The 24,582-nt window shown below is 39.8% G+C and overlaps 2 protein-coding genes across 3 annotated transcripts in view; both read right to left on the reverse strand.

Annotated features, from left to right (window-relative positions):
• Positions 1-24,023, reverse strand: part of LOC115584539 (glutamate--tRNA ligase-like) — a 121,384-nt gene extending 97,361 nt beyond the window's left edge. The window contains exons 1-5 of one of the 2 annotated variants that reach the window (XM_030422024.1): positions 23,934-24,023; positions 23,356-23,415; positions 20,157-20,228; positions 19,969-20,052; positions 17,332-17,415 (exon numbers count right to left, since the gene is read on the reverse strand). In XM_030422024.1, the coding sequence (XP_030277884.1) occupies positions 17,332-17,415; positions 19,969-20,052; positions 20,157-20,228; positions 23,356-23,415; positions 23,934-23,940 (307 nt within the window). In that variant the 5' untranslated portion in view covers positions 23,941-24,023. Of the gene's footprint in view, positions 1-17,331; positions 17,416-17,604; positions 17,668-18,900; positions 19,186-19,968; positions 20,053-20,156; positions 20,229-23,355; positions 23,416-23,933 lie in introns of those variants that run through there. The other variant, XM_030422028.1, reaches the window with a different exon arrangement.
• On the reverse strand, positions 11,206-13,329 carry LOC115584540 (complement C1q-like protein 2). The gene is made up of 4 exons (XM_030422030.1): positions 13,037-13,329; positions 12,154-12,216; positions 11,903-12,034; positions 11,206-11,814 (listed from the first exon to the last, which is right to left on the reverse strand). Exons 1-4 carry the CDS (start codon positions 13,284-13,286, stop codon positions 11,531-11,533), a joined length of 729 nt encoding a protein of 242 aa, XP_030277890.1. The 5' UTR covers positions 13,287-13,329; the 3' UTR covers positions 11,206-11,530.
• Positions 24,024-24,582: the final 559 nt, after the last annotated feature.

The raw sequence follows: 24,582 nt of genomic DNA on the forward strand, positions 1-24,582 counted from the left end.
GGTCCACCTGGTTGTCCCTCACGTGTAGACCACTAGATGCATGCTGTTTCACGTCAAACAGTTCACCATGGGCTACAGAAAAAGTGCGCGAGCAGACATTATCTACACTTTTTCCAGCCACGTTTTCTTTTTCTCATTCGAGTCTGTATTTTTGCAGCCTTTTCTTTTTCTCTCGGGGGAGTACCGTTACTGCTCATGGTGGAAGGCGTACCGTCTACAGTGTCCTGTGAACCTGTGTCGTTGTGAGCCATGCTGGATTGTTTTGCCAGTTGCCTCAGTCTCTTGTCTTCCAGTATCTTCTTGCAAGCGACAGTACCTCGACCAATGAGAAGAGCCGGATTCTGCATTGTTATTCTCGTGTGTGAGTGTGCTGTCGGCTCATTGGTCACAGAGCAAGAGAGGGCTGGCAGTAAGATTACCGTATATTTTCATATAAAACGCCGTCATTCATTGATTCCATTGACATTTTAAACACCATTTTGATTCTCAAGGAAATACGGGACAAAGTGCGTCCCTTTTAAGCTCAATACGGGACGATTCCGTTTTTCAAGGGACGGTTGGCAACCCTATCTCCAACTGAACAGCTGACTGCCGGCAAAAGTTTGACAGCATGTTGCCTTGTCAGTTGCGGCAGCTCCTCCTCATCCACTCCGACACCGGGCATGATGCCCGCTGCCACACACACACAAACTGACACAAAACTCACAAACTACACTAAAACATACACAACAAACAAACACACAAAGAAAAGTTGGAAAACGCACTCAGAGAGAGAGAGAGAGACTTTACTTTTTTTAACTTTAAAAATAACTTTATTTAGTTATTCTCAAAGATAAATTAAAGTCAGGTATGCATCATCAGAACAAATAAAAACAGCAAACAAACAAACATGCAAACAAACAAAAAAAACGAAAACAACCAATCAAAAAGAGAGCAGCAGCTCTCCTGCCCCCCCGACACTCCTCCCTCTGCCAAGAGCGCTGAGAAAGATTCCAGATCACCAACAGTGTGATAATAACCATGTTCAACTTTGAGACGAGCAGCAACCAGCCCCTTCATCACCTCTCAGTGTTGTTTTTGGCAGCCATTTTAGATTTAGTCTGTCTTAGTCTTAGTCTTTTGGACTAAAATGCTTTTTAGTTTTAGTCAAATTTTAGGTACTTCTATATGTGATAGTTTTAGTCCAGTTCTAGTCGACGAAAACTCAAACAGGTTTTAGTCAAGTTTTAGTCAGTTTAAGTTAAAAAAAACAAAAACAAAAGAAGAAGTATAGTCTTTTATCAAATTAATTTAGGTCAATAAAAAGATCTACAAGCTCACAATGTGTTGCAATGTGTTGAACTTGTAGATCTGCTATTTTCACAACTTATGTGTGACACTCTTGCATGATGAAGTAGGGCATCAATTCATGAAAAAACAGTTGAAATGTGCTGATATGTGCTGATTGTTATTCTATTCCTTGTGGTTTTGTACACTTAAATTTTTCAAAAAAAATAATAAAAAGAAGTGATAACGAATTTGTCTTCAAAATAAGAGCTTTACATTGCACCCTATTTGAGTTTGGAACTGGGGTCTTAGTGGGGGGCTTTTAATTTGAAAGTAGCGACCGTCACTAGCTTGTTGCTACAACAGTAAGTGAATAACAAAGACAGAGACCAAGGAGACGCTAGCATCTCCCGGGTCTCAGCGGCTGTCCAGTTGCTACACGAACATTAAGCAGAAATGTCATGCATTTTGAACGTCTGACAGACCACCCACTAACGTTTACGTCCATTCTCGTCTCGTCAACGAAAACTCATTCACGTCTCGTCATGTTTTAGTCATCAAAGAGCCATGTTTATCTCGTCACCGTCTCGTTATCGTCATGAAAAAAAGGGGCGTCAACGAAATAATTTCGTCATCATCATCGTCGACGAAAACAACACTGTCACCTCTTCACCCTCAGTGCATCCTGAACCCTTCACCATGTTCTTCCTGGAGATCCAGATAGCAAGTTTAGCCAACGCAAACACAAATTTCACCAGAATACACACATGATTTTTTCTCACCAGATATTTGGGACCATAGATAAACAAATCTAAAGAAAATTGTTCCCCAAAACCTGAAACCCAAGTCTCCACCAGCCCCAGCAGACCAGCCAAGCAGGGACACTGGGTGAACAAATGAACCAGGGATTCTTCGTGAGCACAAAGACAGCCCACCCCATGACCAGGGTCCAGGTGTGCTATGCTCTGTTCGTAGCTATTGCTCCGTGTATAATCCTCCACTGCAGATCAGCTGAACGCTTTTCTACAGGCAGCTTATACAAGGACCTCCAGCTGCCTGTCGGGGACTTATCCTGGCCAACACTTTGACACACAGCCAGGGACGTGCACATGATTATAGAGGGGCAGGGGCTCAAAGTCAGAAAAAGGCAGTACGTGTAGTACCAAAAATTGTTTTCAGGCCTCAATAACACAATATGTAGATTAATTAATGTAAAATTAATAAACAAAATACTTATAGAATGCTAACTTCTTAGCTGTGTATCCTGTGTAGCTGTGAGTGATATGCAATTGCCATTTCTTTTGTGTCAACAAGTTATTGTCAACATGAGTTTATTCACATAATCATAATGCTGAGGTTTAGAAGACATGCAATTCAGCTGCAAGTCTTAAAAAGCAATATAACACTGGTTTATTATTAGGCTATTTATTGGAGGGCAAGTGCAAACTAGAAATACAGGCTACACATCTAAAAATGTGACAAAACCAAGAAATGACTACTGTGAATGTTAGTAGGTACAGCAATGTTTACAACAGCAAAGTCACAATAAGCTCAATATCTGGAAGAAGCTGAAGATTTGTGGTACGATAAACAGCCGACACAGACAGCTGTCATATTATTCTTAACTCTCATTAACAAGCAGTTAGCTTAACAAGCACAAATGGACGCTCTTCTGAAATATGACTCATATTTAAGCACGCTGAATAAGTAGAAGGCGACTTGTTAGCCCCCACAAGGAAGTTATGTTCATGGATTTATAACTCACAAAGGTTCAAGTCGCTCCACTGTCACGTCTCATCTACGAGCATGGTGGAGTTCTACTGCCCAGTTAGCCTGAGCAGAGGAGGCTCTTTGGTACAGTCCAAGACTTTCTCTCAATAAGCAAACATCAGCTTGTCCAGTTATGAAAATGTTTACAACATCTGCATAAGCAGCCACTGTTAGAGGCAGGCTGAGTGAGCTGTTGGGCAGATGGGGACCTTTGAGTTCGTTCCTTATGTTATTAAGCAAAGGATCAATAGCCAAGCTTTAACTGAGAAGAGAGAGGGCAGCCCTGCCTTATTCCCCTTTAAACCAGTATACGCTTAAGCAGCCCCTCCCCCCCCGCTTTCACCATGCAGCTTGCACCATTATATAACAAACCCACCCACAATGTGAAACCTTCTCCAATACCAAACGCACAAAACACTTAAAACAAATACCTATGATAAATCTTGTCAAAAGCCTTTTCTTGGTCAAGTGATAGGATACCGATGTTTAAGTCCAACACTTTACAGATATAAATCACATCCCTCAACAGGAAGAGATTGTCCATTATTGTTCTTCCAGGGATATAATAGCTCTGGTCCATGTGCACCATCAGTTCAATGTTTTGTTTGAGTCTGTTAGATAGAGCTCTGGACAGTATTTTGAAGTCCGTGCACAGAAGTGCCACAGGCCTCCAGTTTTGTAATGAGGCCAGGTCTCCTTTTTTTGGGAATAGGACAGTTTGTCCTTCAGCTGTTCAAAGAATGTCACTCTGTCTGATACTGTGTTTGGTACGGAAGCCCTAAACAGCCATGCATTCATATATTTTATTTTCTCCGTTTTCCCGAATGATCTCGTTATCTCGGTAATACAAATCAGGGTTCTCCCCAGAAATTTTTAGTGTAGCGGCGCACCGTCTGTCCGGGGGGGGGTGCGAACGCTCGTCAACATCAGTCCGGGGGGGGGGAGACACGGACGGACGGACGGACGGACGGACGGACAGACGGTCATCAACTCCGTCAGCCAGGGGACTGACGGACGCTCGTCACTGTCACGCGCGGAGTATAGCAGCGCTGACCTAGCGGTATAATCAGAACTCTCTTCTGTTTATCCCTCCCTCCATTCATGTTTAAAGATCCCACCCTAAGCCCATCCATGGAAAGGGAAAAAACAGAGAAACAGCAGCAGCATCAGCAGCAGAGAGTCAGGCATGAGAAACACCCTGTGATGTATGACTTTGTTTACTTAACCTTCTCTGTCTAAAAACGGCAGTAGTCTTTTTTAGTGTGGTGATGTTTCTTCAACCTGTAGCGTTTCTTTTTGTTCAGGGCATCAAAGCCAACCTGTTTTTGTAAAATTATAGCTGAATGCACAAATTTTCCTGTGTCCTGAAAATAATCTTTTACTTTAACAGACTTACCAAAAGTCTCATCTAGAAAGCCATTGATCTCCTCCAGAGAGTAAAGGTCATTATTCAGGTCCTGATCAGTCCCAGGGTATGGAAAGCCGTTTGAGCATTTATTCAATATCCTTGATATCAGGCTTAAGGTTCATGTACTAGTAAGCTTTTTGTCCTCACTAGTAAGACAATTTGGCGCACTAGTAGAACTACTAGGGCGCACTAGTAGAATGACTGTGTCTTACCAGTAACGTTTTTTCCACTACTAGTGCCACTTTTGGCCTACTAGTGCGCAATCAAACCCTACTAGTAAACTACTGTTCTGCACTAGTAACACTACTAGGCCCTACTAGTAGGCATGTGTCACGCACTAGTAGCCGTTTGGACGCTACTAGTAGCACCAAAATGCCCACTAGTAGCACTAGTAAGGCATTTTTGACCTCACTAGTACTACTAGTAAGTACAAAAATGTCCACTAGTAGTACTAGTAAGGTATATTTTACCTTACTAGTACTACTAGTAACAGCAAGAATGCCCACTAGTAGTACTAGTAAGAGCCAAAATGTCCACTAGTAGCACTAGTAAGATGTTTTTGATCTCACTAGTACTACTAGTGAAGGTCAAAATGTCTACTAGTAATACTAGTATGTCTCTTTTGACATCACTAGTACTACTAGTGAGGTCCAATGTGCCTACTAGTACTACTAGTAAGGCCCAAATTGTCTACTAGTACTACTAGTAAGAGCCACAGCAACCACTAGTAGCACTAGTTGGGATATTTCGGACCATACTAGTACTACTAGTAAGGGGAAAATGCTCACTAGTTGAACTAGTAGAAGCCAAAATGCTTACTAGTAACACTAGTTGCACAAAATGCTAATGGGAAGGTGGGAAATAAGCATGCATTGAGGCTTCCTATTGGCTCTCTAATTCAAAATAAGTAGTGCCGACAAATCAAGACTCAGGATTTTGTCATTATCCCACCTGCTTCATTTGCATTTTGCGCACTAGTACTACATGTTGGCCTGACGAAATGCAACTAGTTACACTAGTGGATTCATGGCGCAGCTTACATGTTAACTAGTATGTACCAAACTGTCCACTAGTAGTACTAGTACAGTATTTGTGACCTTACTAGTACAACTAGTGTGGGCCAGAATGTCTACTAGTACTACTAGTAACAGGCAAAATGTCTACTAGTAGCACTAGTAAGACATTTATTATCTTACTAGTACTACTAGTAGAGTGCAACATGTCTACTAGTACTGCTAGTAACAGCCAAAATGTCTACTAGTAGCACTAGTAAGGGCCAAAATGTGTACTAGTAGCACTAGTAAGTGGCAAAATATCCACTAGTAGCACTAGTGGGGGACTTTTGCACCTTACTAGTAGTACTAGTAACATAAAAATGCTCACTAGTGTTGCTAGTGACAGATAATTCTTTCTTACTAGTGTAACTAGTGGAAGAAAGTTTGTCTTACTAGTGAGCCTCTGAACCTCACATTTAAGGAGTTTGGCTGTACTAGTATGACACAATACACTACTAGTGCGCAACTAGCGCACTACTAGTATGCAATTGTACACTACTAGTGTGCGACTTCATGCAACTTGTTAGACATTTCTGTTACAAGTAAGACATTTCTGTGCACTAGTAGGACAACTTTGGCATCCTAGTAGGACAACTACATCTTACTAGTGAGGCAAAACTGTGCACTAGTTGACAACTGAGCGCTACTAGTTACACTAGTCAGAAAAAAATATCTGTCACTAGTAACACTAGTGAGCATTTTTTGTGTTACTAGTACTACTAGTAAGGTGCAAAAGTCCCCCACTAGTGCTACTAGTGGATATTTTGCCACTTACTAGTGCTACTAGTACACATCTTGGCCCTTACTAGTGTTACTAGTAGACATTTTGGCTGTCACTAGTAGTACTAGCAGACATGTTGCCCTCTACTAGTAGTACTAGTAAGATCATGAATGTCTCACTAGTGCTACTAGTAGACATTTTGGCTGTTACTAGTAGTACTAGTCGACATTCTGGCCCACACTAGTAGTACTAGTAAGGTCACAAATGCCGTACTAGTACTACTAGTGGGCAGTTTGGCTTTTACTAGTAGTACTAGTAAAATCATAATAGCCTCACTAGTGTTACTAGTGGACATTCTAGCCATTACTTGTGTACATGTAAGTTGCAAGATGCGGCCACTAGTAGTACTAGTGGACTGCATGCAAATGAGGAAGGTGGGACATGGATTTTGATTGGTGAATGTTCAAACTGTGTGCTTGAGGCCTTAAAGGGGCCACTCTGAATACCAGAGTGTTTAGCAACAGTCATTTGAAAATGAAAATTAACTGAATGCATTTCTAATATTAAAAGGCTTATTAATTAGGTCATTTATTTGTTTATGTTTCTTTAGTATTTTTTATTTATTCATGTTTTATGTTTATTATATATATTATATTACTTACAAATCAATATCAATTTTATCTCCATTTGTAGGAATTAAAATATTCAAAGCTAAGATAGATAGATAGATAGATAGATAGTGGCTAAGATATGCCCAGAATTATTATTGTAATAGTTTTTGTCATTACTTTACCCCCTAGCAGTACTCGTGATATCCTTGATATCACTGATATCACGGATATCACGGATATCCGTTGATATCAGGGATATCCGTTGATATCAAGGATATCTTTGATATCACGGATATCCGTTGATATCAAGGATATATTTGATATCACGGATATCCGTTGATATCAAGGATATCTTTGATATCCGTGATATCAAGGATATCTTTGATATCACGGATTTCACGGATATCACTGATATCACGGATATCACGGATATCCGTTGATATCAGGGATATCCGTTGATATCAAGGATATCTTTGATATCACGGATATCCGTTGATATCAAGGATATATTTGATATCACGGATATCCGTTGATATCAAGGATATCTTTGATATCCGTGATATCAAGGATATCTTTGATATCACGTATATCCCTGATATCAACAGATATCCGTGATATCCAGGATATCTTTGATATCACGGATATCAAGGATATCTTTGATATCAGTGATATCGCTGATATCAAGGATATCTTTGATATCAACGGATATCACGGATATCACTGATATCACGGATATCACTGATATCACATCACGGATATCTTTGATATCAAGGATAGCTTTGATATCACGGATATCAAGGATAGCTTTGATATCACGGATATCAAGGATAGCTTTGATATCACTGATATCAAGGATATCACGGATATCAGGGATATCTTTGATATCCCTGATATCACTGATATCAGGGATATCAAGGCTATATTTGATATCATGGACATCATTATTGTTCTTTTTATTAACAACAACAACAGTAAAAGCTCATCAGGCTTTATGGGGTTAAGTTTTTGCTGGGTGGAATTCTTTCAGAAGAGCCAATGACCAATAACTCAATGCTTGTGCTGTCCCCACCTCTCCATTAGCATGTTATTTCACTAGTTCTACAAGTGAACATTTGGACCCTTACTAGTACTACTAGTAAGCCAAAAACACCTTACTAGTACTACTAGTGGACACTTTTGCCCTTACTAGTAGTACTAGTATGGTCCAAAATATCCCAACTAGTGCTACTAGTGGTTGCTGTGGCTCTTACTAGTAGTACTAGTAGACAATTTGGGCCTTACTAGTAGTACTAGTGAGGTAAAAAACACCTTACTAGTAGTACTAGTAGGCACATTGGACCTCACTAGTAGTACTAGTGATGTCAAAAGAGATATACTAGTATTACTAGTAGACATTTTGACCCTCACTAGTAGTACTAGTGAGATAAAAAACATCTTACTAGTGCTACTAGTGGACATTTTGGCTCTTACTAGTACTACTAGTGGGCATTCTTGCTGTTACTAGTAGTACTAGTAAGGTAAAATATACCTTACTAGTACTACTAGTGGACATTTTTGTACTTACTAGTAGTACTAGTGAGGTCAAAAATGCCTTACTAGTGCTACTAGTGGGCATTTTGGTGCTACTAGTAGCGTCCAAAAGGCTACTAGTGCGTGACACATGCCTACTAGTAGGGCCTAGTAGTGTTACTAGTGCAGAACAGTAGTTTACTAGTAGGGCTTGATTGCGCACTAGTAGGCCAAAAGTGGCACTAGTAGTGGAAAAAACGTTACTGGTAAGACACAGTCGTTCTACTAGTGCGCCCTAGTAGTTCTACTAGTGCGCCAAATTGTCTTACTAGTGAGGACAAAAAGCTTGCTAGTGCATGAACCTTAAGTCTGATATCAAGGATATTGAATAAATGCTCAAACGGCTTTCCATACCAGGGAGCCTGCCAGTGTCTGAGTCTTCCTCCTCCTCCTCCTCCTCCTCCTACTACTGCATAACGCCTTTTCCTCTGTGTCCTTCCTGCCCTGCTCACTAGTGGACAGCTCTGCCACATCTACCCTGTCAGCGGACCCCCCGCCCTCTGCAGCCCGAGCAGATGCCCCCTGGTTTCCTATAGCGGCCAGCTGACTGCCTTGTCCTCCGTCATCTGAGTCCACTACAGGCACCAGCACCCCAAGCCGACACAGGAGCCAACACAGCGGCTAGCGACGCATCAGCGCTCCCAGCGCCGGTGCTCCCTGCAGCCGGAGCTACGGCGTTAGCTTTGGGCTGCCTGTGCACACTACTACACATGTCTGTATTCTGCTGCTGTGAGTGACTGGGCGTGTGTGTGTGTGTGTGTGTGTGAGAGAGCGAGTGAGTAAAGAGAGAGTGCGAATGCATATATCAGTATGATATAGTTTTTTCATTGCACATTGCAATATTCATTGCACATTGAGCGTGTGTGCTTTTAGTGTGTGTGTGTGAAACTATTGTTAAATGTCTATCACACTATGTGTGAAATTATAGCTTGTTTAGCTAGCTGCACATTGGAGTCTGGTGAAACGAAATTTCAATTTCCTGTGCTAACGCCTGTTACATAGATCTTTGACAATAAAGTACACCTTGAACCTTGAACCTAATGTCACACCGCGGTGAGGGATGTCCTGTCTTGGGTTTTTTGTCTTGTGAATTTCATGTTTTATTTTGAAAGGTAACTCTCCTCTCGTTTCAGGTCACTTGCCCTTCCTCTTGTGTCACCGGTCTGGTGTCTCCCCTGATCCCTGATTGTTTCCACCTGTGCTCCCTCCCCTCATGTGTATATAGTCTTTGTCTTCCCCTGTCCGTGTTACCAGAGTATTTTGTTCGTCCTGTCGAATACGTCTAGCCTGATTCACAGCCTTGTCTAGTCCCAGTTAAGTATTGCCAAGCTTTGTTTCCTGTTTTTGTATACCTCTGAAGAAGAGTGATTTTGTGTTAATAGTTTTCTGGTCAGTCTTTTGTGTGTTCTAGTTAAATAATTTTGTAGCGATTTTGTTTATCCTCCGATTGGAGCGTTTTCTGTTGTAATTTTGTCAGCTAAGAGAGGGCAGTTAATTTTCATAGCCTGTGTGCTTTTCCTCTGTGTGATTTTTGTTAATGTTTTCACAGAAAGCCAAATTAAAGAATAGTGTAGTCTTCCTTTGTCCTCCTACGGGAGTGTTTTTTGTTCTTGTGTTTCTTTGTTCTTGCTGTGTCCTCTGGATTTTCATAGCCATCTGATTTGTCATTCTGTCTGAAGAGATACAAAGCAGAAAATAAAACCTGTCATTACTGCTGCCTATCTGCATCTGAGTCCTCTCTTTTTGCCGAGCTTGACACATAAAACACGTTTGTGGCCGACATCTCCACACTCAAAGCACTTCATCTGTCCAGCACTGGCATACACCATATAAAACCCCTCCCCATACTTGACCCTGAAGGACACGTCCAGGCTCTGTGAGTCCAGGAACATAAACACCTGTCTTCTCAGAGACATCACGTGTTTCAGTTTAGGATCTTTACATCCCAAACTGACTGTTTTAAACCCGCTGGCGAATTTCCCAAACCTCCACAACTCCTTCTCAAGCAGTTCATTTGGGATGAACAGCAGGACACCGGACACAGTAACTCTGGTGGACGGCGCCACTAGAGGAGACACCTGGACAAACACGTCCTGAATCACCACCCCACTCTCCACCTATGGAACGCCAACGAGGTCACGAACACGTGAATTCCAACACGTAAACAACGCGTGAAAAATTGACACGTTGTCTACGTGTTGTTTATGCGTTGGAATTCACGTGTTAGTGACCTCGTTGGTGTTCCATAGGTGGAGAGTGTATATGAGTGTTGCCCAACTCATATACACATTGCTCCTCTTTCACAAACACCACCACAGCCTTGTTCATGCGGGAGGCATAAACCAGCTGATCATGCCTGACTACTTCTCCCACAGCCAGCAGCACCACCTCCATCGGCACACCGGGCCCAGGGACCAACCTCGCGCCGTGTTGGAGGGACAGAGACGGCATCTTGGCAGACGGCATCTCTCCCACCTGGGCGCTGACTTTCGGCTCTTTTTCAAACTTTTACCACAAATAACCAATGTAAACCTTACCTGTACATGCACAATAAAGAGGAAAGAAAAGAAAGTCAAGTTTAAGCCAACAGAACAAAAGAGGAGGAAACGTTTAGGAAAAACAGCAGCGTCCACACTGCGTGCAGCCTCACTCTCAAAGCGAGAGAGAGAGAAAAAGAGAGAAAGAGAGAGAGACTGCAGAGGAGGTGGAGGGCATGAACATTTTTGGTCAATCTTACATACTTCCAAACAGACGTGAAACATTTATTTTGTTACAATGTATTGAAAAAAGGTCCACAGACAGTACTGCACTGATGCACTTTGTGCTTTTATTCAAATGTAAAAAAAACGTAAGAATATATTTAATATGTTCAAATAATTATTGGTGGAAAGCTTTGTCATCCAGCTTTGACATTCAGGATAAAAACATTAGCTGAGTCTTTGATTTGCAGGTTTTGATGTCAACTTACTACTTACTACTTACAACTTACAAAAATCAGACATTTCCACAATTTTCTCACAAATTAGTTCACTTCTTTGCTCTAGTGTTTGAATGGCAAAAATATTCTCTCATTGTCCATGATACACTGCTACTCTGTGGTCAGGTTTGAAGAAAAAGGACTGTTTCTTGCTCACATGGTGAAAAGCAGATGACCACTGAAGGTGGTATGACGATTTCCATTGTCAAACACCCATCTGTTAGTCCACAGACTGACAGACAAAGCATCTCCGACCTCTAGAAGCAGCGTGACACCATTAGAAGATTTCACACTACCAGACGCCTGATGCTCATATGCAACACAAATAAGTTTTCCATTCTTGTGCAACTCAGCACCTGAAGGATGTGAAGCATGTCCATGTCCATATATGTGTAACTCAAAGTGGTAGGCTCCTCTCACTGGTGCAATGAAAAAACCTGTGGGACATTTTAAATAAAGAATCAACCGCTGCAACATGTGTCAACCAGATTGATGTCAACATAACAAACGTGTGAATTTGAGTACCTGTGTTTGGGTTGTAGGCGTTTCCAATGTTAGTGATGATGTGTCTGAAGACCAGAGGAGTCTGTGTGTTAAATGGTCCAATATTTCCAGAGCCTGAAGCCAACAGTGAAGCTGAGAAAGCCACCTGTTTGACTGGGGTGGGGTGGGGGGGGGGGAGATTGCATAACATGTATTTTAATGTATTTCCTCAAAACAGTGTTTCATTGATTGTTTGTTTTCTTCATCAGAGCCATTTGTTCTCCACAAAGTACCTTGAAGTTGTTGCTTCAGCTTCTCCACCTCGGTCTTCTGTTCTCTCAGTTGAGCTGCTTGTGCTTGAGAAATACAGTAAATGCCCGTATTTTAGTTTTTACTGCAACATCAATTTCCTTGGAAAGCTTTTCTAAATTGTTGAGTTACTATTGTAGCCACATTAGCTGCATGACTCTATGAGATGTCACTGTCAGTCATTCAGCCAGTCCACCACTATCTTCTATTTTATCTACTGCGATCTTTAGATCAGGATTTCAGTCAACACAATTAAGTTAACATTTGTGGTTTTAAGTGTCTTTCCAACTAAAATGTCTCAATAACTATTTGATGATAGTCATGACATTTGGTATAGACATTCACGTTTTTATCTTGGCCACCATCAGGTCATGGTCATGGTTCATGACCAGTCCTACAGATGCACACATCAGACTATACATACTTTGTATTTGTGCTGATTAATATCTGTGAGCTCACTAGTCTTGTTTTGATTCTGTCCTTCAATTGTGTATGAAGCTGTAATATTGTAGGACTCTGTAACAGTGACCTCAGTTTGTTGCTGTAATTTAAAAATAGAAGAAACAAGAGAGTATAAAAGGTAGAGGACAAGGATTTTTAGAATGAGGAAATTCTGTTGCTGTTGTCAAACTGACACACTGTGTACATCAAGAAGAACGTTATAAAGTCTCCCAGGAGCTTTTCTTTGACTCATCTTTACCTGCAGTTCATATTGCATAACATTATACAAATCTGGCCAAAACTGTTGTTGCTGTTCTTAAACTGACACACTGCGGATATTTACAAGAACTCTATAAAGTTTAACATAATCTTTTCTTTGGCTCATTTCTGTCTGCATGTCATGTTGTTAAAAATGTCATACTCTACCTTCATTCTCTCTCTGTAAGTGCCTTATCTCCAGCCTCTGTTCAGCCAACGAGGCGCTCATCTCTCTCAGCACAGCGTGGATGTCTTGTGTATATCTCTGTTGTTGATCAGCAGCATTTGTTGGTTCTCTTCTCTCAGCTTCAGTTTGATCTCCAAGTGGAATAATTTGGTTGTCAGACTCTGTTTGAAGCTGAGCCGTGCAGAGAGAGCAGATCAGCAGCAACAGAGGAAAACACATTGTCATCTCCATTCTCAAAGTGACGGTCTGTTCAGTTCTACTGTGTAGTTTCTGTGTTCATCTCAGCCTTAAATAGTGTTTCATGCAGATCAATCATTACCAGAAATATTATATGAGACATGCGCAGGAGATTTGGTTGATAACACTGATTAGGTTGAGCATGACATCAGGAAAACAACACTGAAAACACAGCACTCAAACATAAATGTTTTATTAGTAGCTGTATGTTTGCCTTTAGTTCCCACTACTTGAATAATCAGTTCAACAAAATTCAAAGAGTTTGTTTTAATATCTGGGTCAGTGCTGTCTATGTAACACAGGAAATCGTACTGTGTCATTTTAGGACTTACAAACAGATTTTATTTACTCCAAGGTGGATACCCAAAAATTAATATCAGTCATCAGTTAATCAGCTGAGATCAGACGACTCATTACAGATGAGAGTTTTCTCTCTTTGCTTACTGAATAAATCCAGCGTGGTTTTAAAGTCTGACTCTTGAAGAGCAACAACACAACGTGAATTTATGTAATTTTCAGCACCGCCACATTTTTTTTTTAACTGACATGAACGAATCTACCAAAACCAAAGACAATTGCTGAAACATTAAGTCATCATATGAACAAGTGTTGAGCTGCTGAACTGAAAATAGATCAGAGTGACTGCTGATTGAGCTTTAACCCCATCAACATCTGTGACAACAGCTGTTTAAGATTTGAATGTGAATAAACAGACAGAAAGAAATATTACAGGAAGATTATAGTTTTGAAAAACATGGTGATCAAAATACAATACAATACTACAATACAGGATAGTCTGTCGTCGAGGATTATGCCTAGTTTCCTCGCAGTCGATGAAGACGATACTGTGACATCCTCAAAAGTGGCTGACAGGTCCATGTGAGGGCAGTCTTTCCCTGGGATGAAGAAGAGTTTAATTTTACTATGGTTGAGTTTGAGGTGATGCACAGCTGTCCAAGAGGAGATGTCTCCCATACATTTTGAGATGCGCGTTGCAACATGGTTGTTGGAGGAACAGTTGGTGTTGTCTGCGTAACAGTAGTAAGAGAATCCATGAGATGTGATTGCAGAGTGTAGTGATCTAGTGCAGGGGTCCCCAACCACCGGGCCGCGGACCGGTACTGGTCCGTGGGTCGTTTGGTACCGGGCCGCAGAGAAAGAATAAATACGTTATTTTATTTCTGTCATATTGACGATCATACTCGGAAAGTTGTTTTATTTTGAAAAAGGGATTCTCTTTTAACAGCGTCTGTTCCTCTTGGTGCACTTGACACGTACCTGTTTCAGTCACAGTATACACAAAAAAATCAGCCCTCAAGCAAAAATGAGTGTAAACTCATACTCTACTTTGCAAAGAAAAAACGAATTATGATAAGACGGAAGAAGAGGGTTCCCTAATGATTCCCATTAACATCTGGCTCAGTGCACGAGCAAAAAAAAGCTAAACCTACCTCTCTCCCTCTCATTCACATTTCTCCTCCTCCCTGCTGCTTCTTTGTTTCGATCCCCTCTGTTTTTAAAGAACTGTCTGATGTCCATGACGCCAGCCAGGCTGTCCGCTGACAGCGTATCGTATCTAAGATCCGCAGCAGTGTTTGTATTTAAATTTCGCACGCTACGTCAGTCATAGCGCAGGGGTACGGATATTATTCTGTGATCATAAACTGTCTGTAATGAAAAATAGACAATCTGGCGACGTGCATGGTCCTAGTACAGAGCCTTGAGGGACGCCAGTTTCCAGAAAGCAGGGTTTGGACAAGGATCCATTCCATATGACCTTAAAGGAGCAATTTGTCAGGTATGATGTGAACCAGGTTAGAGCAGAGTCAGCGATGCCAAGTTCAGCCAGAGTGGAGAGAAGGATTTGGTGGTTGATTGTGTCAAACGCAACAGGTCAAGGAGACTGAGGATGGATGAGTGGGACAATGCTCTGGAAGCACTGAGTGACTCACTGTGAGGAGGGCCATCTCAGTGGAGTGAGCAGTCCTGAAGCCTAACTGATTGAGGTAAAGGATGTCATTATGTGAAAGATAGGAGGACATTTGGTTGTAGACGTGCATTCCAATGAAAACAATCTCTGATGAAAAAAGATTTTAATAATCACTGTTTTCATTACAGAGTGCTTGTATCTAATTTGTTGGGGAGCCATGGCCAACATGGAACATTGTTGTTGAGCAGGTAAATACTTTGTCTGCAACAGTGTTCAGGTGGGTGGTGCACATCAAGTTGCATCCACATCAATGACATGACGTAACGTTTCCCAGCAGAACACTTAATATTGTGGCTGATCTGTGTATGTTGGAATGTAGCTCTGAGTCCTTGAACCATTCTTTTTGCTAAAATGTGCATTATCGAAGGTAAAAATCATGTATAAAATCACCTCATGGCTGATAACACTGACAGGTAAGAAAGACAGCATCAGATCAATATAATTGTCATCCTCACTGATGTTTGAGAGTGTAAACATTGAACGACCTGACATGAAAAACAAGTCATTAAAGGAGTAGCAAACAAAACATTATCATCCCGACCTGTTCAAACATTAACGACACAGTCAGATTTAGTGGCCTCCCTCAGGTTGTTAATTGGCTGAGATAACATCAGAAACACATGTTAGATGAGTCATAAAGAATATTTTTCTCTCTTTGCTTCCTCAATAAATCCAGCATGATAATAAAGTCTGACTTTGGAAGAACAAGAGCTGTTGATTATCACTTAATTATTTATTTACAGAATTATTTATGACAGACACATGCAGGACAGTTTGATAACTATGATCACATGGAGCATGTCCTCAGGAAAACAACACTTATTAAAATAAAATGCGATGGGAAACATTGACATGGCACATTGTCCTGCTCAGTGATCCACTGCCAACGTGGAACGTTGCTGTTTTTGAGCCATTCTCAAAATGGCGGTAAAAACCTTTCTGGAATGAAATTAAGCAATATTACCCGAGAGGGTGTGCTTTAACGTCATTTGAGCACGACAGTGATGCGGTCAGCACTTTCCGTGGAAACACATGGGGTCTGACTAATAACTGAAACAAAATCAGTCACGTCAGTAGACTCATATGTGTAATGGAACGTAGTTTACCACTCAAGCAAATAATCCAACCCTTAGTAACGACCTAGCAACAGAAAGGATTTTCGAGTCCCAGATGATGAACTCTGAGCTGACGTTAATGTTTTATCGCGGTCTCGGAATTTCCCGAACTAAATCAATACTGCACAGATAAACAGAAAATGCTTATTTTCATCGCCCAAGTTATAACAAAGATGTTGATTTTTTTCTTTTATATTTTCTAATCGTTTTAACCGCGGTCACAATAGTGTCTCTCACACCAAAGGGAAAATAAATAATAGCCAGGGCGTTTATTTGTTTCAATCACTTAACAGACCAGGCGTTTATTTGGGACTAGGCGGCAATTTGGGACAGGTGTTTAATTCCTCTCAAAATCCGGGATGAAAATGTCACAAACTTCGCCAGCTTCTCTGTGAATTCTCTGGCATCCTTCTGGGCAATAGTAGTCTTCTGCAAGTGAAGTTGTTGCGGCAGAGGAAACGATTCAGCCAACCAGCACTCGCGGCAATATCGTCATCTCTGCTGTCACTCACGGTGGCGTACATTTGTTTCGCCATCACCCTGATCATGTTACAGGACACTCTCTCGTGGCGTGCCCTTTTGCTGATAACTCATTCCCGCATGTTTATCTCAAGCTCCTCGCTCGCTCCCAGCCTGGCCCTGTTGCTACTCGGACAGACGCTGAAGCAAATAAATCAAAATGAACAACAAACCGATCCATTTTGTAGCCTATTTTTCCGCCGTTTCCTACTCCAGCTCTGACAGTTACAATGTTGCCATGGAGATGAATACAATGTTGCCACAGGCTTGGCAGAGTAATATTTTTTAGTAATGAGTCAGGTGTGCTGTCATGCTGATTTGAGCACAGTCTAAATTTCTTGTTGACCAATCAGATCGCTTGGTTGGAACTACTTGTTGTATAATATTAAATTGCTGGTTTAGTTCTCAGTCTTACCTTCTCCATCTCTCTTTAGAGCCTCCACCTGGTTTTCTGTGACATCAGTCCTGGCTTTAATGGAGATCAGCTCTGCTGTTTGTGCTGGAGAAAAGTCAACTTGTCAACCTCAGTCTTCTGTAACTCCAGTTCCTTCAGTTTAGCTGTTTGTGCTTAAAACAATATTTAAAAAACATTATAGACATATACTATTGTTCTTTGTAAATTCCATAAAATAGTATTTGTCAATGCTCACTATACGTTATCAGGGCGACAATGATCTCTACACAGTACCTTGAAGTTGCTTGTCCATCTCAGTCTTCTGTAACTCCAGTACTCTCAGTTTGGCTCCTTGCACTTGATTAAAGAAATAAATGTCTGTATGTTAGTTTTTATGTACTGCATCATCATTTTCCTTGAGAATGTTGAAAAATGTATGATATACTTTTGTAGCCACGTAAACTGCATGACTCTATGCACTTTGACCTGGACTGAAATATATTCACAACTATTTTATCGGGGACATTTTGTACGGACATTTTGGTCTCCAGTGGATTGTCTTTTCTGCCATCAGCAGGAAACATTTTCTTTGATCAGTCACATGTTGTCACAACAACTGGACAGATCAGCATTATAGACATGTTCACCACAGGATACATTGTAAGAACTTAGCTGATCTTCTGACATTTCATCTGCAGCCATCATCAGCTCAAAATTTCAATGAACACCACATTGATGTTGACATTTGTGTTTTTAAGTGTCCTTACAACTACCATCTAACTTTTCAGCTATAATGCTAAATAATGCTCGTATCAACCTCTGCTGTACTTTATGTTAGTGCTAATTAGGGTTCCAGTTCAAAAATATTGTTTTTGTTCCAGTTCAAAATTATTTATCTCATGTTGCATTGAGTTGAAAGTCCCGTGAGTTGAAACATGAAACTTGGCCTGAGGTGCAAATGCTTCTCAAGAAATATAAACCAAATTGGTCACATAGTGGTGCTATTATTAATGCAATTTTTGAAAGGCCATAACCACAAAACAGTTAGTCTGGTTGACTTGAAATTGGACACTCAGTCCACTAAGTCCAGCTCAAAGTGCTGTTTGTAAAACGTCTCCAGGAGCATGTCGAGCCGTGATAGATTTTGCTCTAGTTAGCATAGACTGAAACAGTAAATTGGCATCGTGTTTTTATAACTTGACTCAATCAACACCAAATTAGTTATACAGCATTTTGGGATAAAAATTATCTTTTAATTATTACAAATGACAAACAACATGGTTGCTTTCACTCTAAATACCCTTACAAAGGGCAGGTCTTAGACTGAATTGGCCATAACTCAATAACTATTAGTCCAATCATCATAAAACTCACCAGATATCTTCAGGTCATGTTTTGAAATTTCGAAACGCAAATACCGAAATGTGTACCTCAAAACCTGGTAGCCAAAAATCTTGCCAAAAATGTTGTTGCTGTTGCTAAGCTGACACACTGCGGATATTTAGAAGAGCTCTATGAAGTTAAACAGAAGCTTTTCTTTGACTCCTCTTTGCCTGCAAGTCATATTGTTAAAAATAAATCATATACTACCTTCATTCTCTCTCTGTAAGTGCCTTATCTCCAGCCTCTGTTCAGCCAACAAGGCGCTCATCTCTCTTAGCACAGCATGGATGTCTTATGTATATCTCTGTTGTTGGTCAGCAGCATTTGTTGGTTCTCTTCTCTCAGCTTCAGTTTGATCTCCAAGTGGAATAATGTGGTTGTCAGACTCTGTTTGAAGCTGAGCCGTGCAGAGAGAGCAGATCAGCAGCAACAGAGGAAAACACATTGTCATCTCCATTCTCAAAGTGACGGTCTGTTCAGTTCTACTGTGTAGTTTCTGTGTTCATCTCAGCCTTAAATAGTGTCTGATGTTTATCAATCATTACCAGAAATATTATATGAGACGTGTGCAGGAGATTTGGTTGATAACACTGATTATGTTGAGCACGTCATCAGGAAAACAACACTGAAAACACAGCACTCAAACATAAATTATTTATTAGTAGCTGTATGTTTGAATGTGGCTCCCAGTACTTGAATAATCAGTTCAACAAAATTCAAATAGTTTGTTTTAATATCTGGCTCAGTGTTGTGTGTGTCACTATCACAGGAAATCTTACTGTGTCATTTTAGGAGTTACAAACACATTTTATTTACTCCAAGGTGGATAATGAAAAGTTATTATCAGTTTACAGTCACATCATGGCTGATAAAGACAGAGAAAGATGGCATCAGATCAATATAATTGCAAATATCAATGAAGTTTAAGTGTGTAAACATTGAACATCATTATTTTGTGACAAAAACAAGTCATTGAAGGAGTAGCAAACTAAAGATTATCATCCCGACCTGTTCAAACATTAATGACACAGTCAGATGTAGTAACCTCCTTCAGGATGTTAATCAGCTGAGATCAGACGACTGATTACACCGCCACATTTTTTCTTAACTCACATGAACGAGTCTCCCAAAACCAAAGACAAGTGTTGAAACATTTAAAAATGAAATGAGGCACCATCAACGTTGAACGTTGTGGTTTTGGAGCCATTCTCAAAGTGGCAGTAAACACATTTCTGGAATTAAATATTGAGTTGCTGGTTTAGTTCTCAGTCTCACCTTCTCCATCTCTCTTCAGAGCCTCCACCTGGTTTTCTGTGACATTAGTCCTGGCTTTAATGGAGATCAGCTCTGCTGTTTGTGCTGGAGAAAAGTCACATCATGACATAATAACATTTATAAGTATTTAATCATTACTTTCCTTATTAAGGTCTGCTATCGTAGCAAAAATATTGTCCAAACTGTACCTTTAAGTTGTTGCTTAAACTTGTCCATCTCAGTCTTCTGTGACTCCAGTACTCTCAGTTTAGCTCCTTGCACTTGATTGAAGAAATAAATGCCTTGTTGATTTACTTTTGTAGCCACATAAACTGCATGACTATGTGATGGCACTGTTAGTGATTCAACCACTTTGGCCTGGACTGAAATATCTTCACAACTATTTTATCTGGGACATTTTTTACGGACATTTTGGTTCCAAGTGGGTTGGCTTTTCTGCCATCAGCAGGAAACATTTTTTTGCTCAGTCTCATGTTGTCACAACAACTGGACAGATCAGCATGATAGACATTTTCACCACGGGATGGATTGTAAGAACTTAGCTGATCTTCTGACGTTTCATCTACAGCCATCTTCAGTTTAAAATTTCAATTAATTAGCACATTGATGTTGACATTTGTGGTTTTAAGTGTCTTTACAACTACCATCTAACTTTTCATCTATAATGCTAAATAATGCTCGTATCAACCTCTGCTGTACTTTATGTTAGTGCTAATTAGGGTTCAAGCCGAAATTATTGTTTTTGCGCTGGTTTAAAATTATTTGTCTCGTGTCGCCGCTCAAAGTCTCATGAATTCAAACATGAAACTTGGCCTGAGGTGCAAGTGCTTCTCACGAAATATAAACCAAATTTGTCACATAGTGGTGCTATTATTAATGCAATTTTTGAAAGACAGTAGCCACAAAACAGTAAGTCAGGTTGACTTGAGTCCAGCTCAAAGTGCTGTATGTAAAAAGTCTCCGGGAGCATGTGGGGCCATCATGATGGATTCTGCTCTAGTTAGCATACACGGAAATAGTAAAGTGACATTGTGTTTTCAAAATTGACTCAATCAGCACCAAATAAGGTATACAACCTCTGTTCAACCAACAAGGTGCTCATCTCTCTCAGCACAGCATGGATGTCTTGTGTATATCTCTATTGTTGGTCAGCAAACATTTGTTGGTTCTCTTCTCTCAGCTTCAGTTTGATTTCCAAGTGGAAGAATTTGGTTGTCAGACGCTGTTTGAAGCTGAGCCGTGCAGAGAGAGCAGATCAGCTGGTCATCTGGTGCCCCCTGGTGGAAGCATCAAGAAGACACTGTAGATGCTCTAATTGTACTTAATCACAAATGCATATCAATCAATCAATAATTCAATCAGGTCAATCAATCAATCAATCGATCAATCAATCAATCAATAACTCATTAATCATCACAAAACAATCAATCATATTTAAAATAAAAAACATACAAAAACTTTACTTTTTTCACAAAATAGCATGAATACAGTACAGCCATGTGTGTATGACTGTGCAGCCTTTTTACTTCACAACTACAAAAGAACCAGATATTACAGTGTAAAGGTCATAAAAAGGGAGAAACTGTAGCAGATAAGCATCTTAATTAATCACCTAAATAGCAAAATTTTATCTAATTAGCCTCATGATAGCACAACATAAAACTTGAATACAGTCACTCAGAACACTTTAAAGTATCTTGTTCACATTCAAACACATGAAATGTCTATTTGAATAGACCTCACAGCACAGTACTGGTCAAAATTACCTGCCACCTGGTGGACATATACCCCAATACACTACAAAGCAGTCAAACTAACTGATCTATAACACTGCTATACCAGTTGCAATAACAAAACGATTGGTATCAGTCGATATGGCTTTAGGAAGATCAACAATTATTATCGATGGCAAAACACGTCATCGGGCAATCCCTATTTGTAACAGTTATACATTTACAATAGAAAGTCACAGTTAATTTCATAATCGTACAGTTCAGCTCAGTTAACAAGAGAAACTCTTTCTTACTTCATTACTGACGTCTGAATGTCTGTATTTAGACTAGTCACAGATGGATCCTGGAGAATCACTAAACTTCAGGTCTCCAGTCATTGTGACAGGGGAACCCTCAGCCCTGAAGAACCTAGACATACAGAATATACACACGTCAGATACCTGATGAAATGCTCTGCTCTATTAAGGTAAAAATGCAATAAAAGAGTTATATGAAAAGAAAATAATTGCATTTGTGGAGCTTCAAGTATTGAAAATTGAGATTTTCACAAATTCAATATTGCATTGAGAAACAACCCACTTTGTGTTTCTCAGATGCAGAACAGCAAAATAACACGTCATGTGCTGGTCCTTGTTGCTTCATAGCTTTAACGTCAAGACAGGTTTAGAAAAACTTCATAAATTATACTTTCATCCGGTGGGACATGTTTTATTTCTGGACGGGGAAGTCTTATGACTATGGGTCACGCATGTTTGGGGGACAAATAACTCTCTCCTCCTCTTTTCTTCAGACTGTGGAAGTATCTGGTACGGTAACAAGTAAGAGGTGGTGCTCCATGATTGGTCTGTGATTACTTCCTTCAGACTGGAAACGACTGCTTCCTTCAGATTGGACGAGCTGATGACCTCCGCCCATTTAACCCAACTGACAGTGACCTGCCTTTCTTAACCTCTGTCACTTACAGCATTGAAACCAGTATACTGCTGCTCTGTTGAAAACAGTGACAGTGTTTTGTGAGTAGAGTTGCAGCTTTCTGACCTTGAGCTTTAGTCTGGTGGGCTTGGGTTTGCTACAATTCTGCAAATTTTCAAATAGTTTGTTGTAAATATTACACTGTAAATGTATAAGGAGTTCAGTGAACGTCCCTGCCCCTTTTTTCACTTTGGGAGTTAATTGTTATTGTTAGAAACATGTGATTGAAATCTTAATTTGTCAGAGAAGTTTTGGGTTTGATAAATTATTTGTATTTGTTTTTGGAAAATGCTCTAAATACTTTATAGTTCATAATAAACTGCCATTTTGTCATGTTATGTCTACGTTTCAACTAGACTGGGATCATAACTGTGTTTACTAATGTATTTGTCAACAATTTTGTTCTCTTGATGAAGCATTTATTATATCTGCATCTATAAACAGGTAGAGAATTATTGATAACGCAACATGAGAGCTGTAATATTATTAAATGATATATGAATGAACACACAGTTGAAAATGTGTTTTACTTAAACAGACGTACAAATCATTCACAGGTGTGTTTAAAACAGTTTATGAATCTGTCAGACCTCATGAAGACAAATTGAGCTGCGAAGTTCATTTGTGACTGGAAGTAATACTTAACTTAACTTTAACTTTACTTAACTCAAGGTCCACTTACTAGATGTCTCCTGGATCTCTCTGCTGCATCTTGAGGCCTTTCGGTAGCAGATGGAGTTTGCTTAGTTTTCATAAGAATGAAGGAAGTTATTAATATAATAAATGCATCATACTTATATAATTAGAACATTTTCAAATAAAATATGAAAACCTATTTTATACGTTTCCAATCGTTCAACTTGTGTTTATATATCAGTCAAATACATTAATAAACACTTGTCTTCATATATGAATAAAAGTGTCCAAAATATACACTTTTTTATTCAGTGTCATACACAGCTTTTAGATGTTAAGTAAGTAAGTAAGACTGTACTGATTAAGATATACCTTATTAGGAAAATGTTGCTTGAGCTATAGTGCTGCCTACAGCTACATGACAGTACAGTGGTATCCAAGACTAATGACATAACAATAATACGTCGCATAGACTAAAATAAACAAATGTAAAAGATTGCACATGCCCTGTGAGTTTTAAAGAAATAGGAATAAGAATAAAAGGTAAAGGTCTGAATCCTAGAAAGACAAAAGACAAAACTTAATAGAGCCTGAGTAAAGACAATAACGGCCTCTGAGACCAACCTTGCATAATACATAAAAACCACGCACTGCGTCAGTTCTGCCAACAGCAGCAAGATGAAGAGACAGAGCAACACTTCCTGATACCTGCAGTCTGCAGGAAGACACAGGAAACACATTCTTACTATCAAAATAAAACTCAAACATCAGCAGTTCAAATAATTATGAGAACAAAACTCAGTTCAAGATTTTCTTGGTAGAAAATGTGGTTCTGTCACAACACACACTACATTATTAATTCATTATAAAGCTTATACTTAAAACTTCTTGTGGAATCAGACTGGTGTTATTCTTTATTTTTCTTATTAAAAACAAGTGAAAAAAAAACAAAAACAAAAATGTCTTATTCTCTCTTTCTGACTTCTCTCTCCCCCTATCTCGCTCTGATTCAAATCTCATTGGTGTATGTGGGTTAAAGTCAGAATAAATTGCAGTTTGTGTGTTCATGCTAATTAAGGTATGTGTCATGTCACCAGAGTGATTCCCTGTTGTGTTTTAATGTAACAATGGAGCTCTGTGGTACAGAAGAAAAACACATATCAGACTGTAGATACACACACAATACTTCAGATTGGATCTTTATATTGGATCACAGTATGTTTCTGATCTTAACCTGAAAAAGGGCATGTCATGTTCATGATGCAGTTAATGA

Source organism: Sparus aurata, chromosome 7 (assembly GCF_900880675.1).
Source record: "Sparus aurata chromosome 7, fSpaAur1.1, whole genome shotgun sequence".
In the NCBI taxonomy this organism is placed as follows: Eukaryota; Metazoa; Chordata; class Actinopteri; order Spariformes; family Sparidae; genus Sparus; species Sparus aurata.

Excerpts from the sequence above, each read along its gene's own strand:
- LOC115584540 (XM_030422030.1), bottom strand. The coding sequence starts at position 13,286 with ATGGAGATGACAATGTGTTTTCCTCTGTTGCTGCTGATCTGCTCTCTC. Across the intron at positions 12,217-13,036 it reads CTTACAGAGAGAGAATGAAG|CACAAGCAGCTCAACTGAGA; the intron begins GTAGAGTATGAC and ends GTATTTCTCAAG. Across the intron at positions 12,035-12,153 it reads GCTGAAGCAACAACTTCAAG|TCAAACAGGTGGCTTTCTCA; the intron begins GTACTTTGTGGA and ends ACCCCACCCCAG.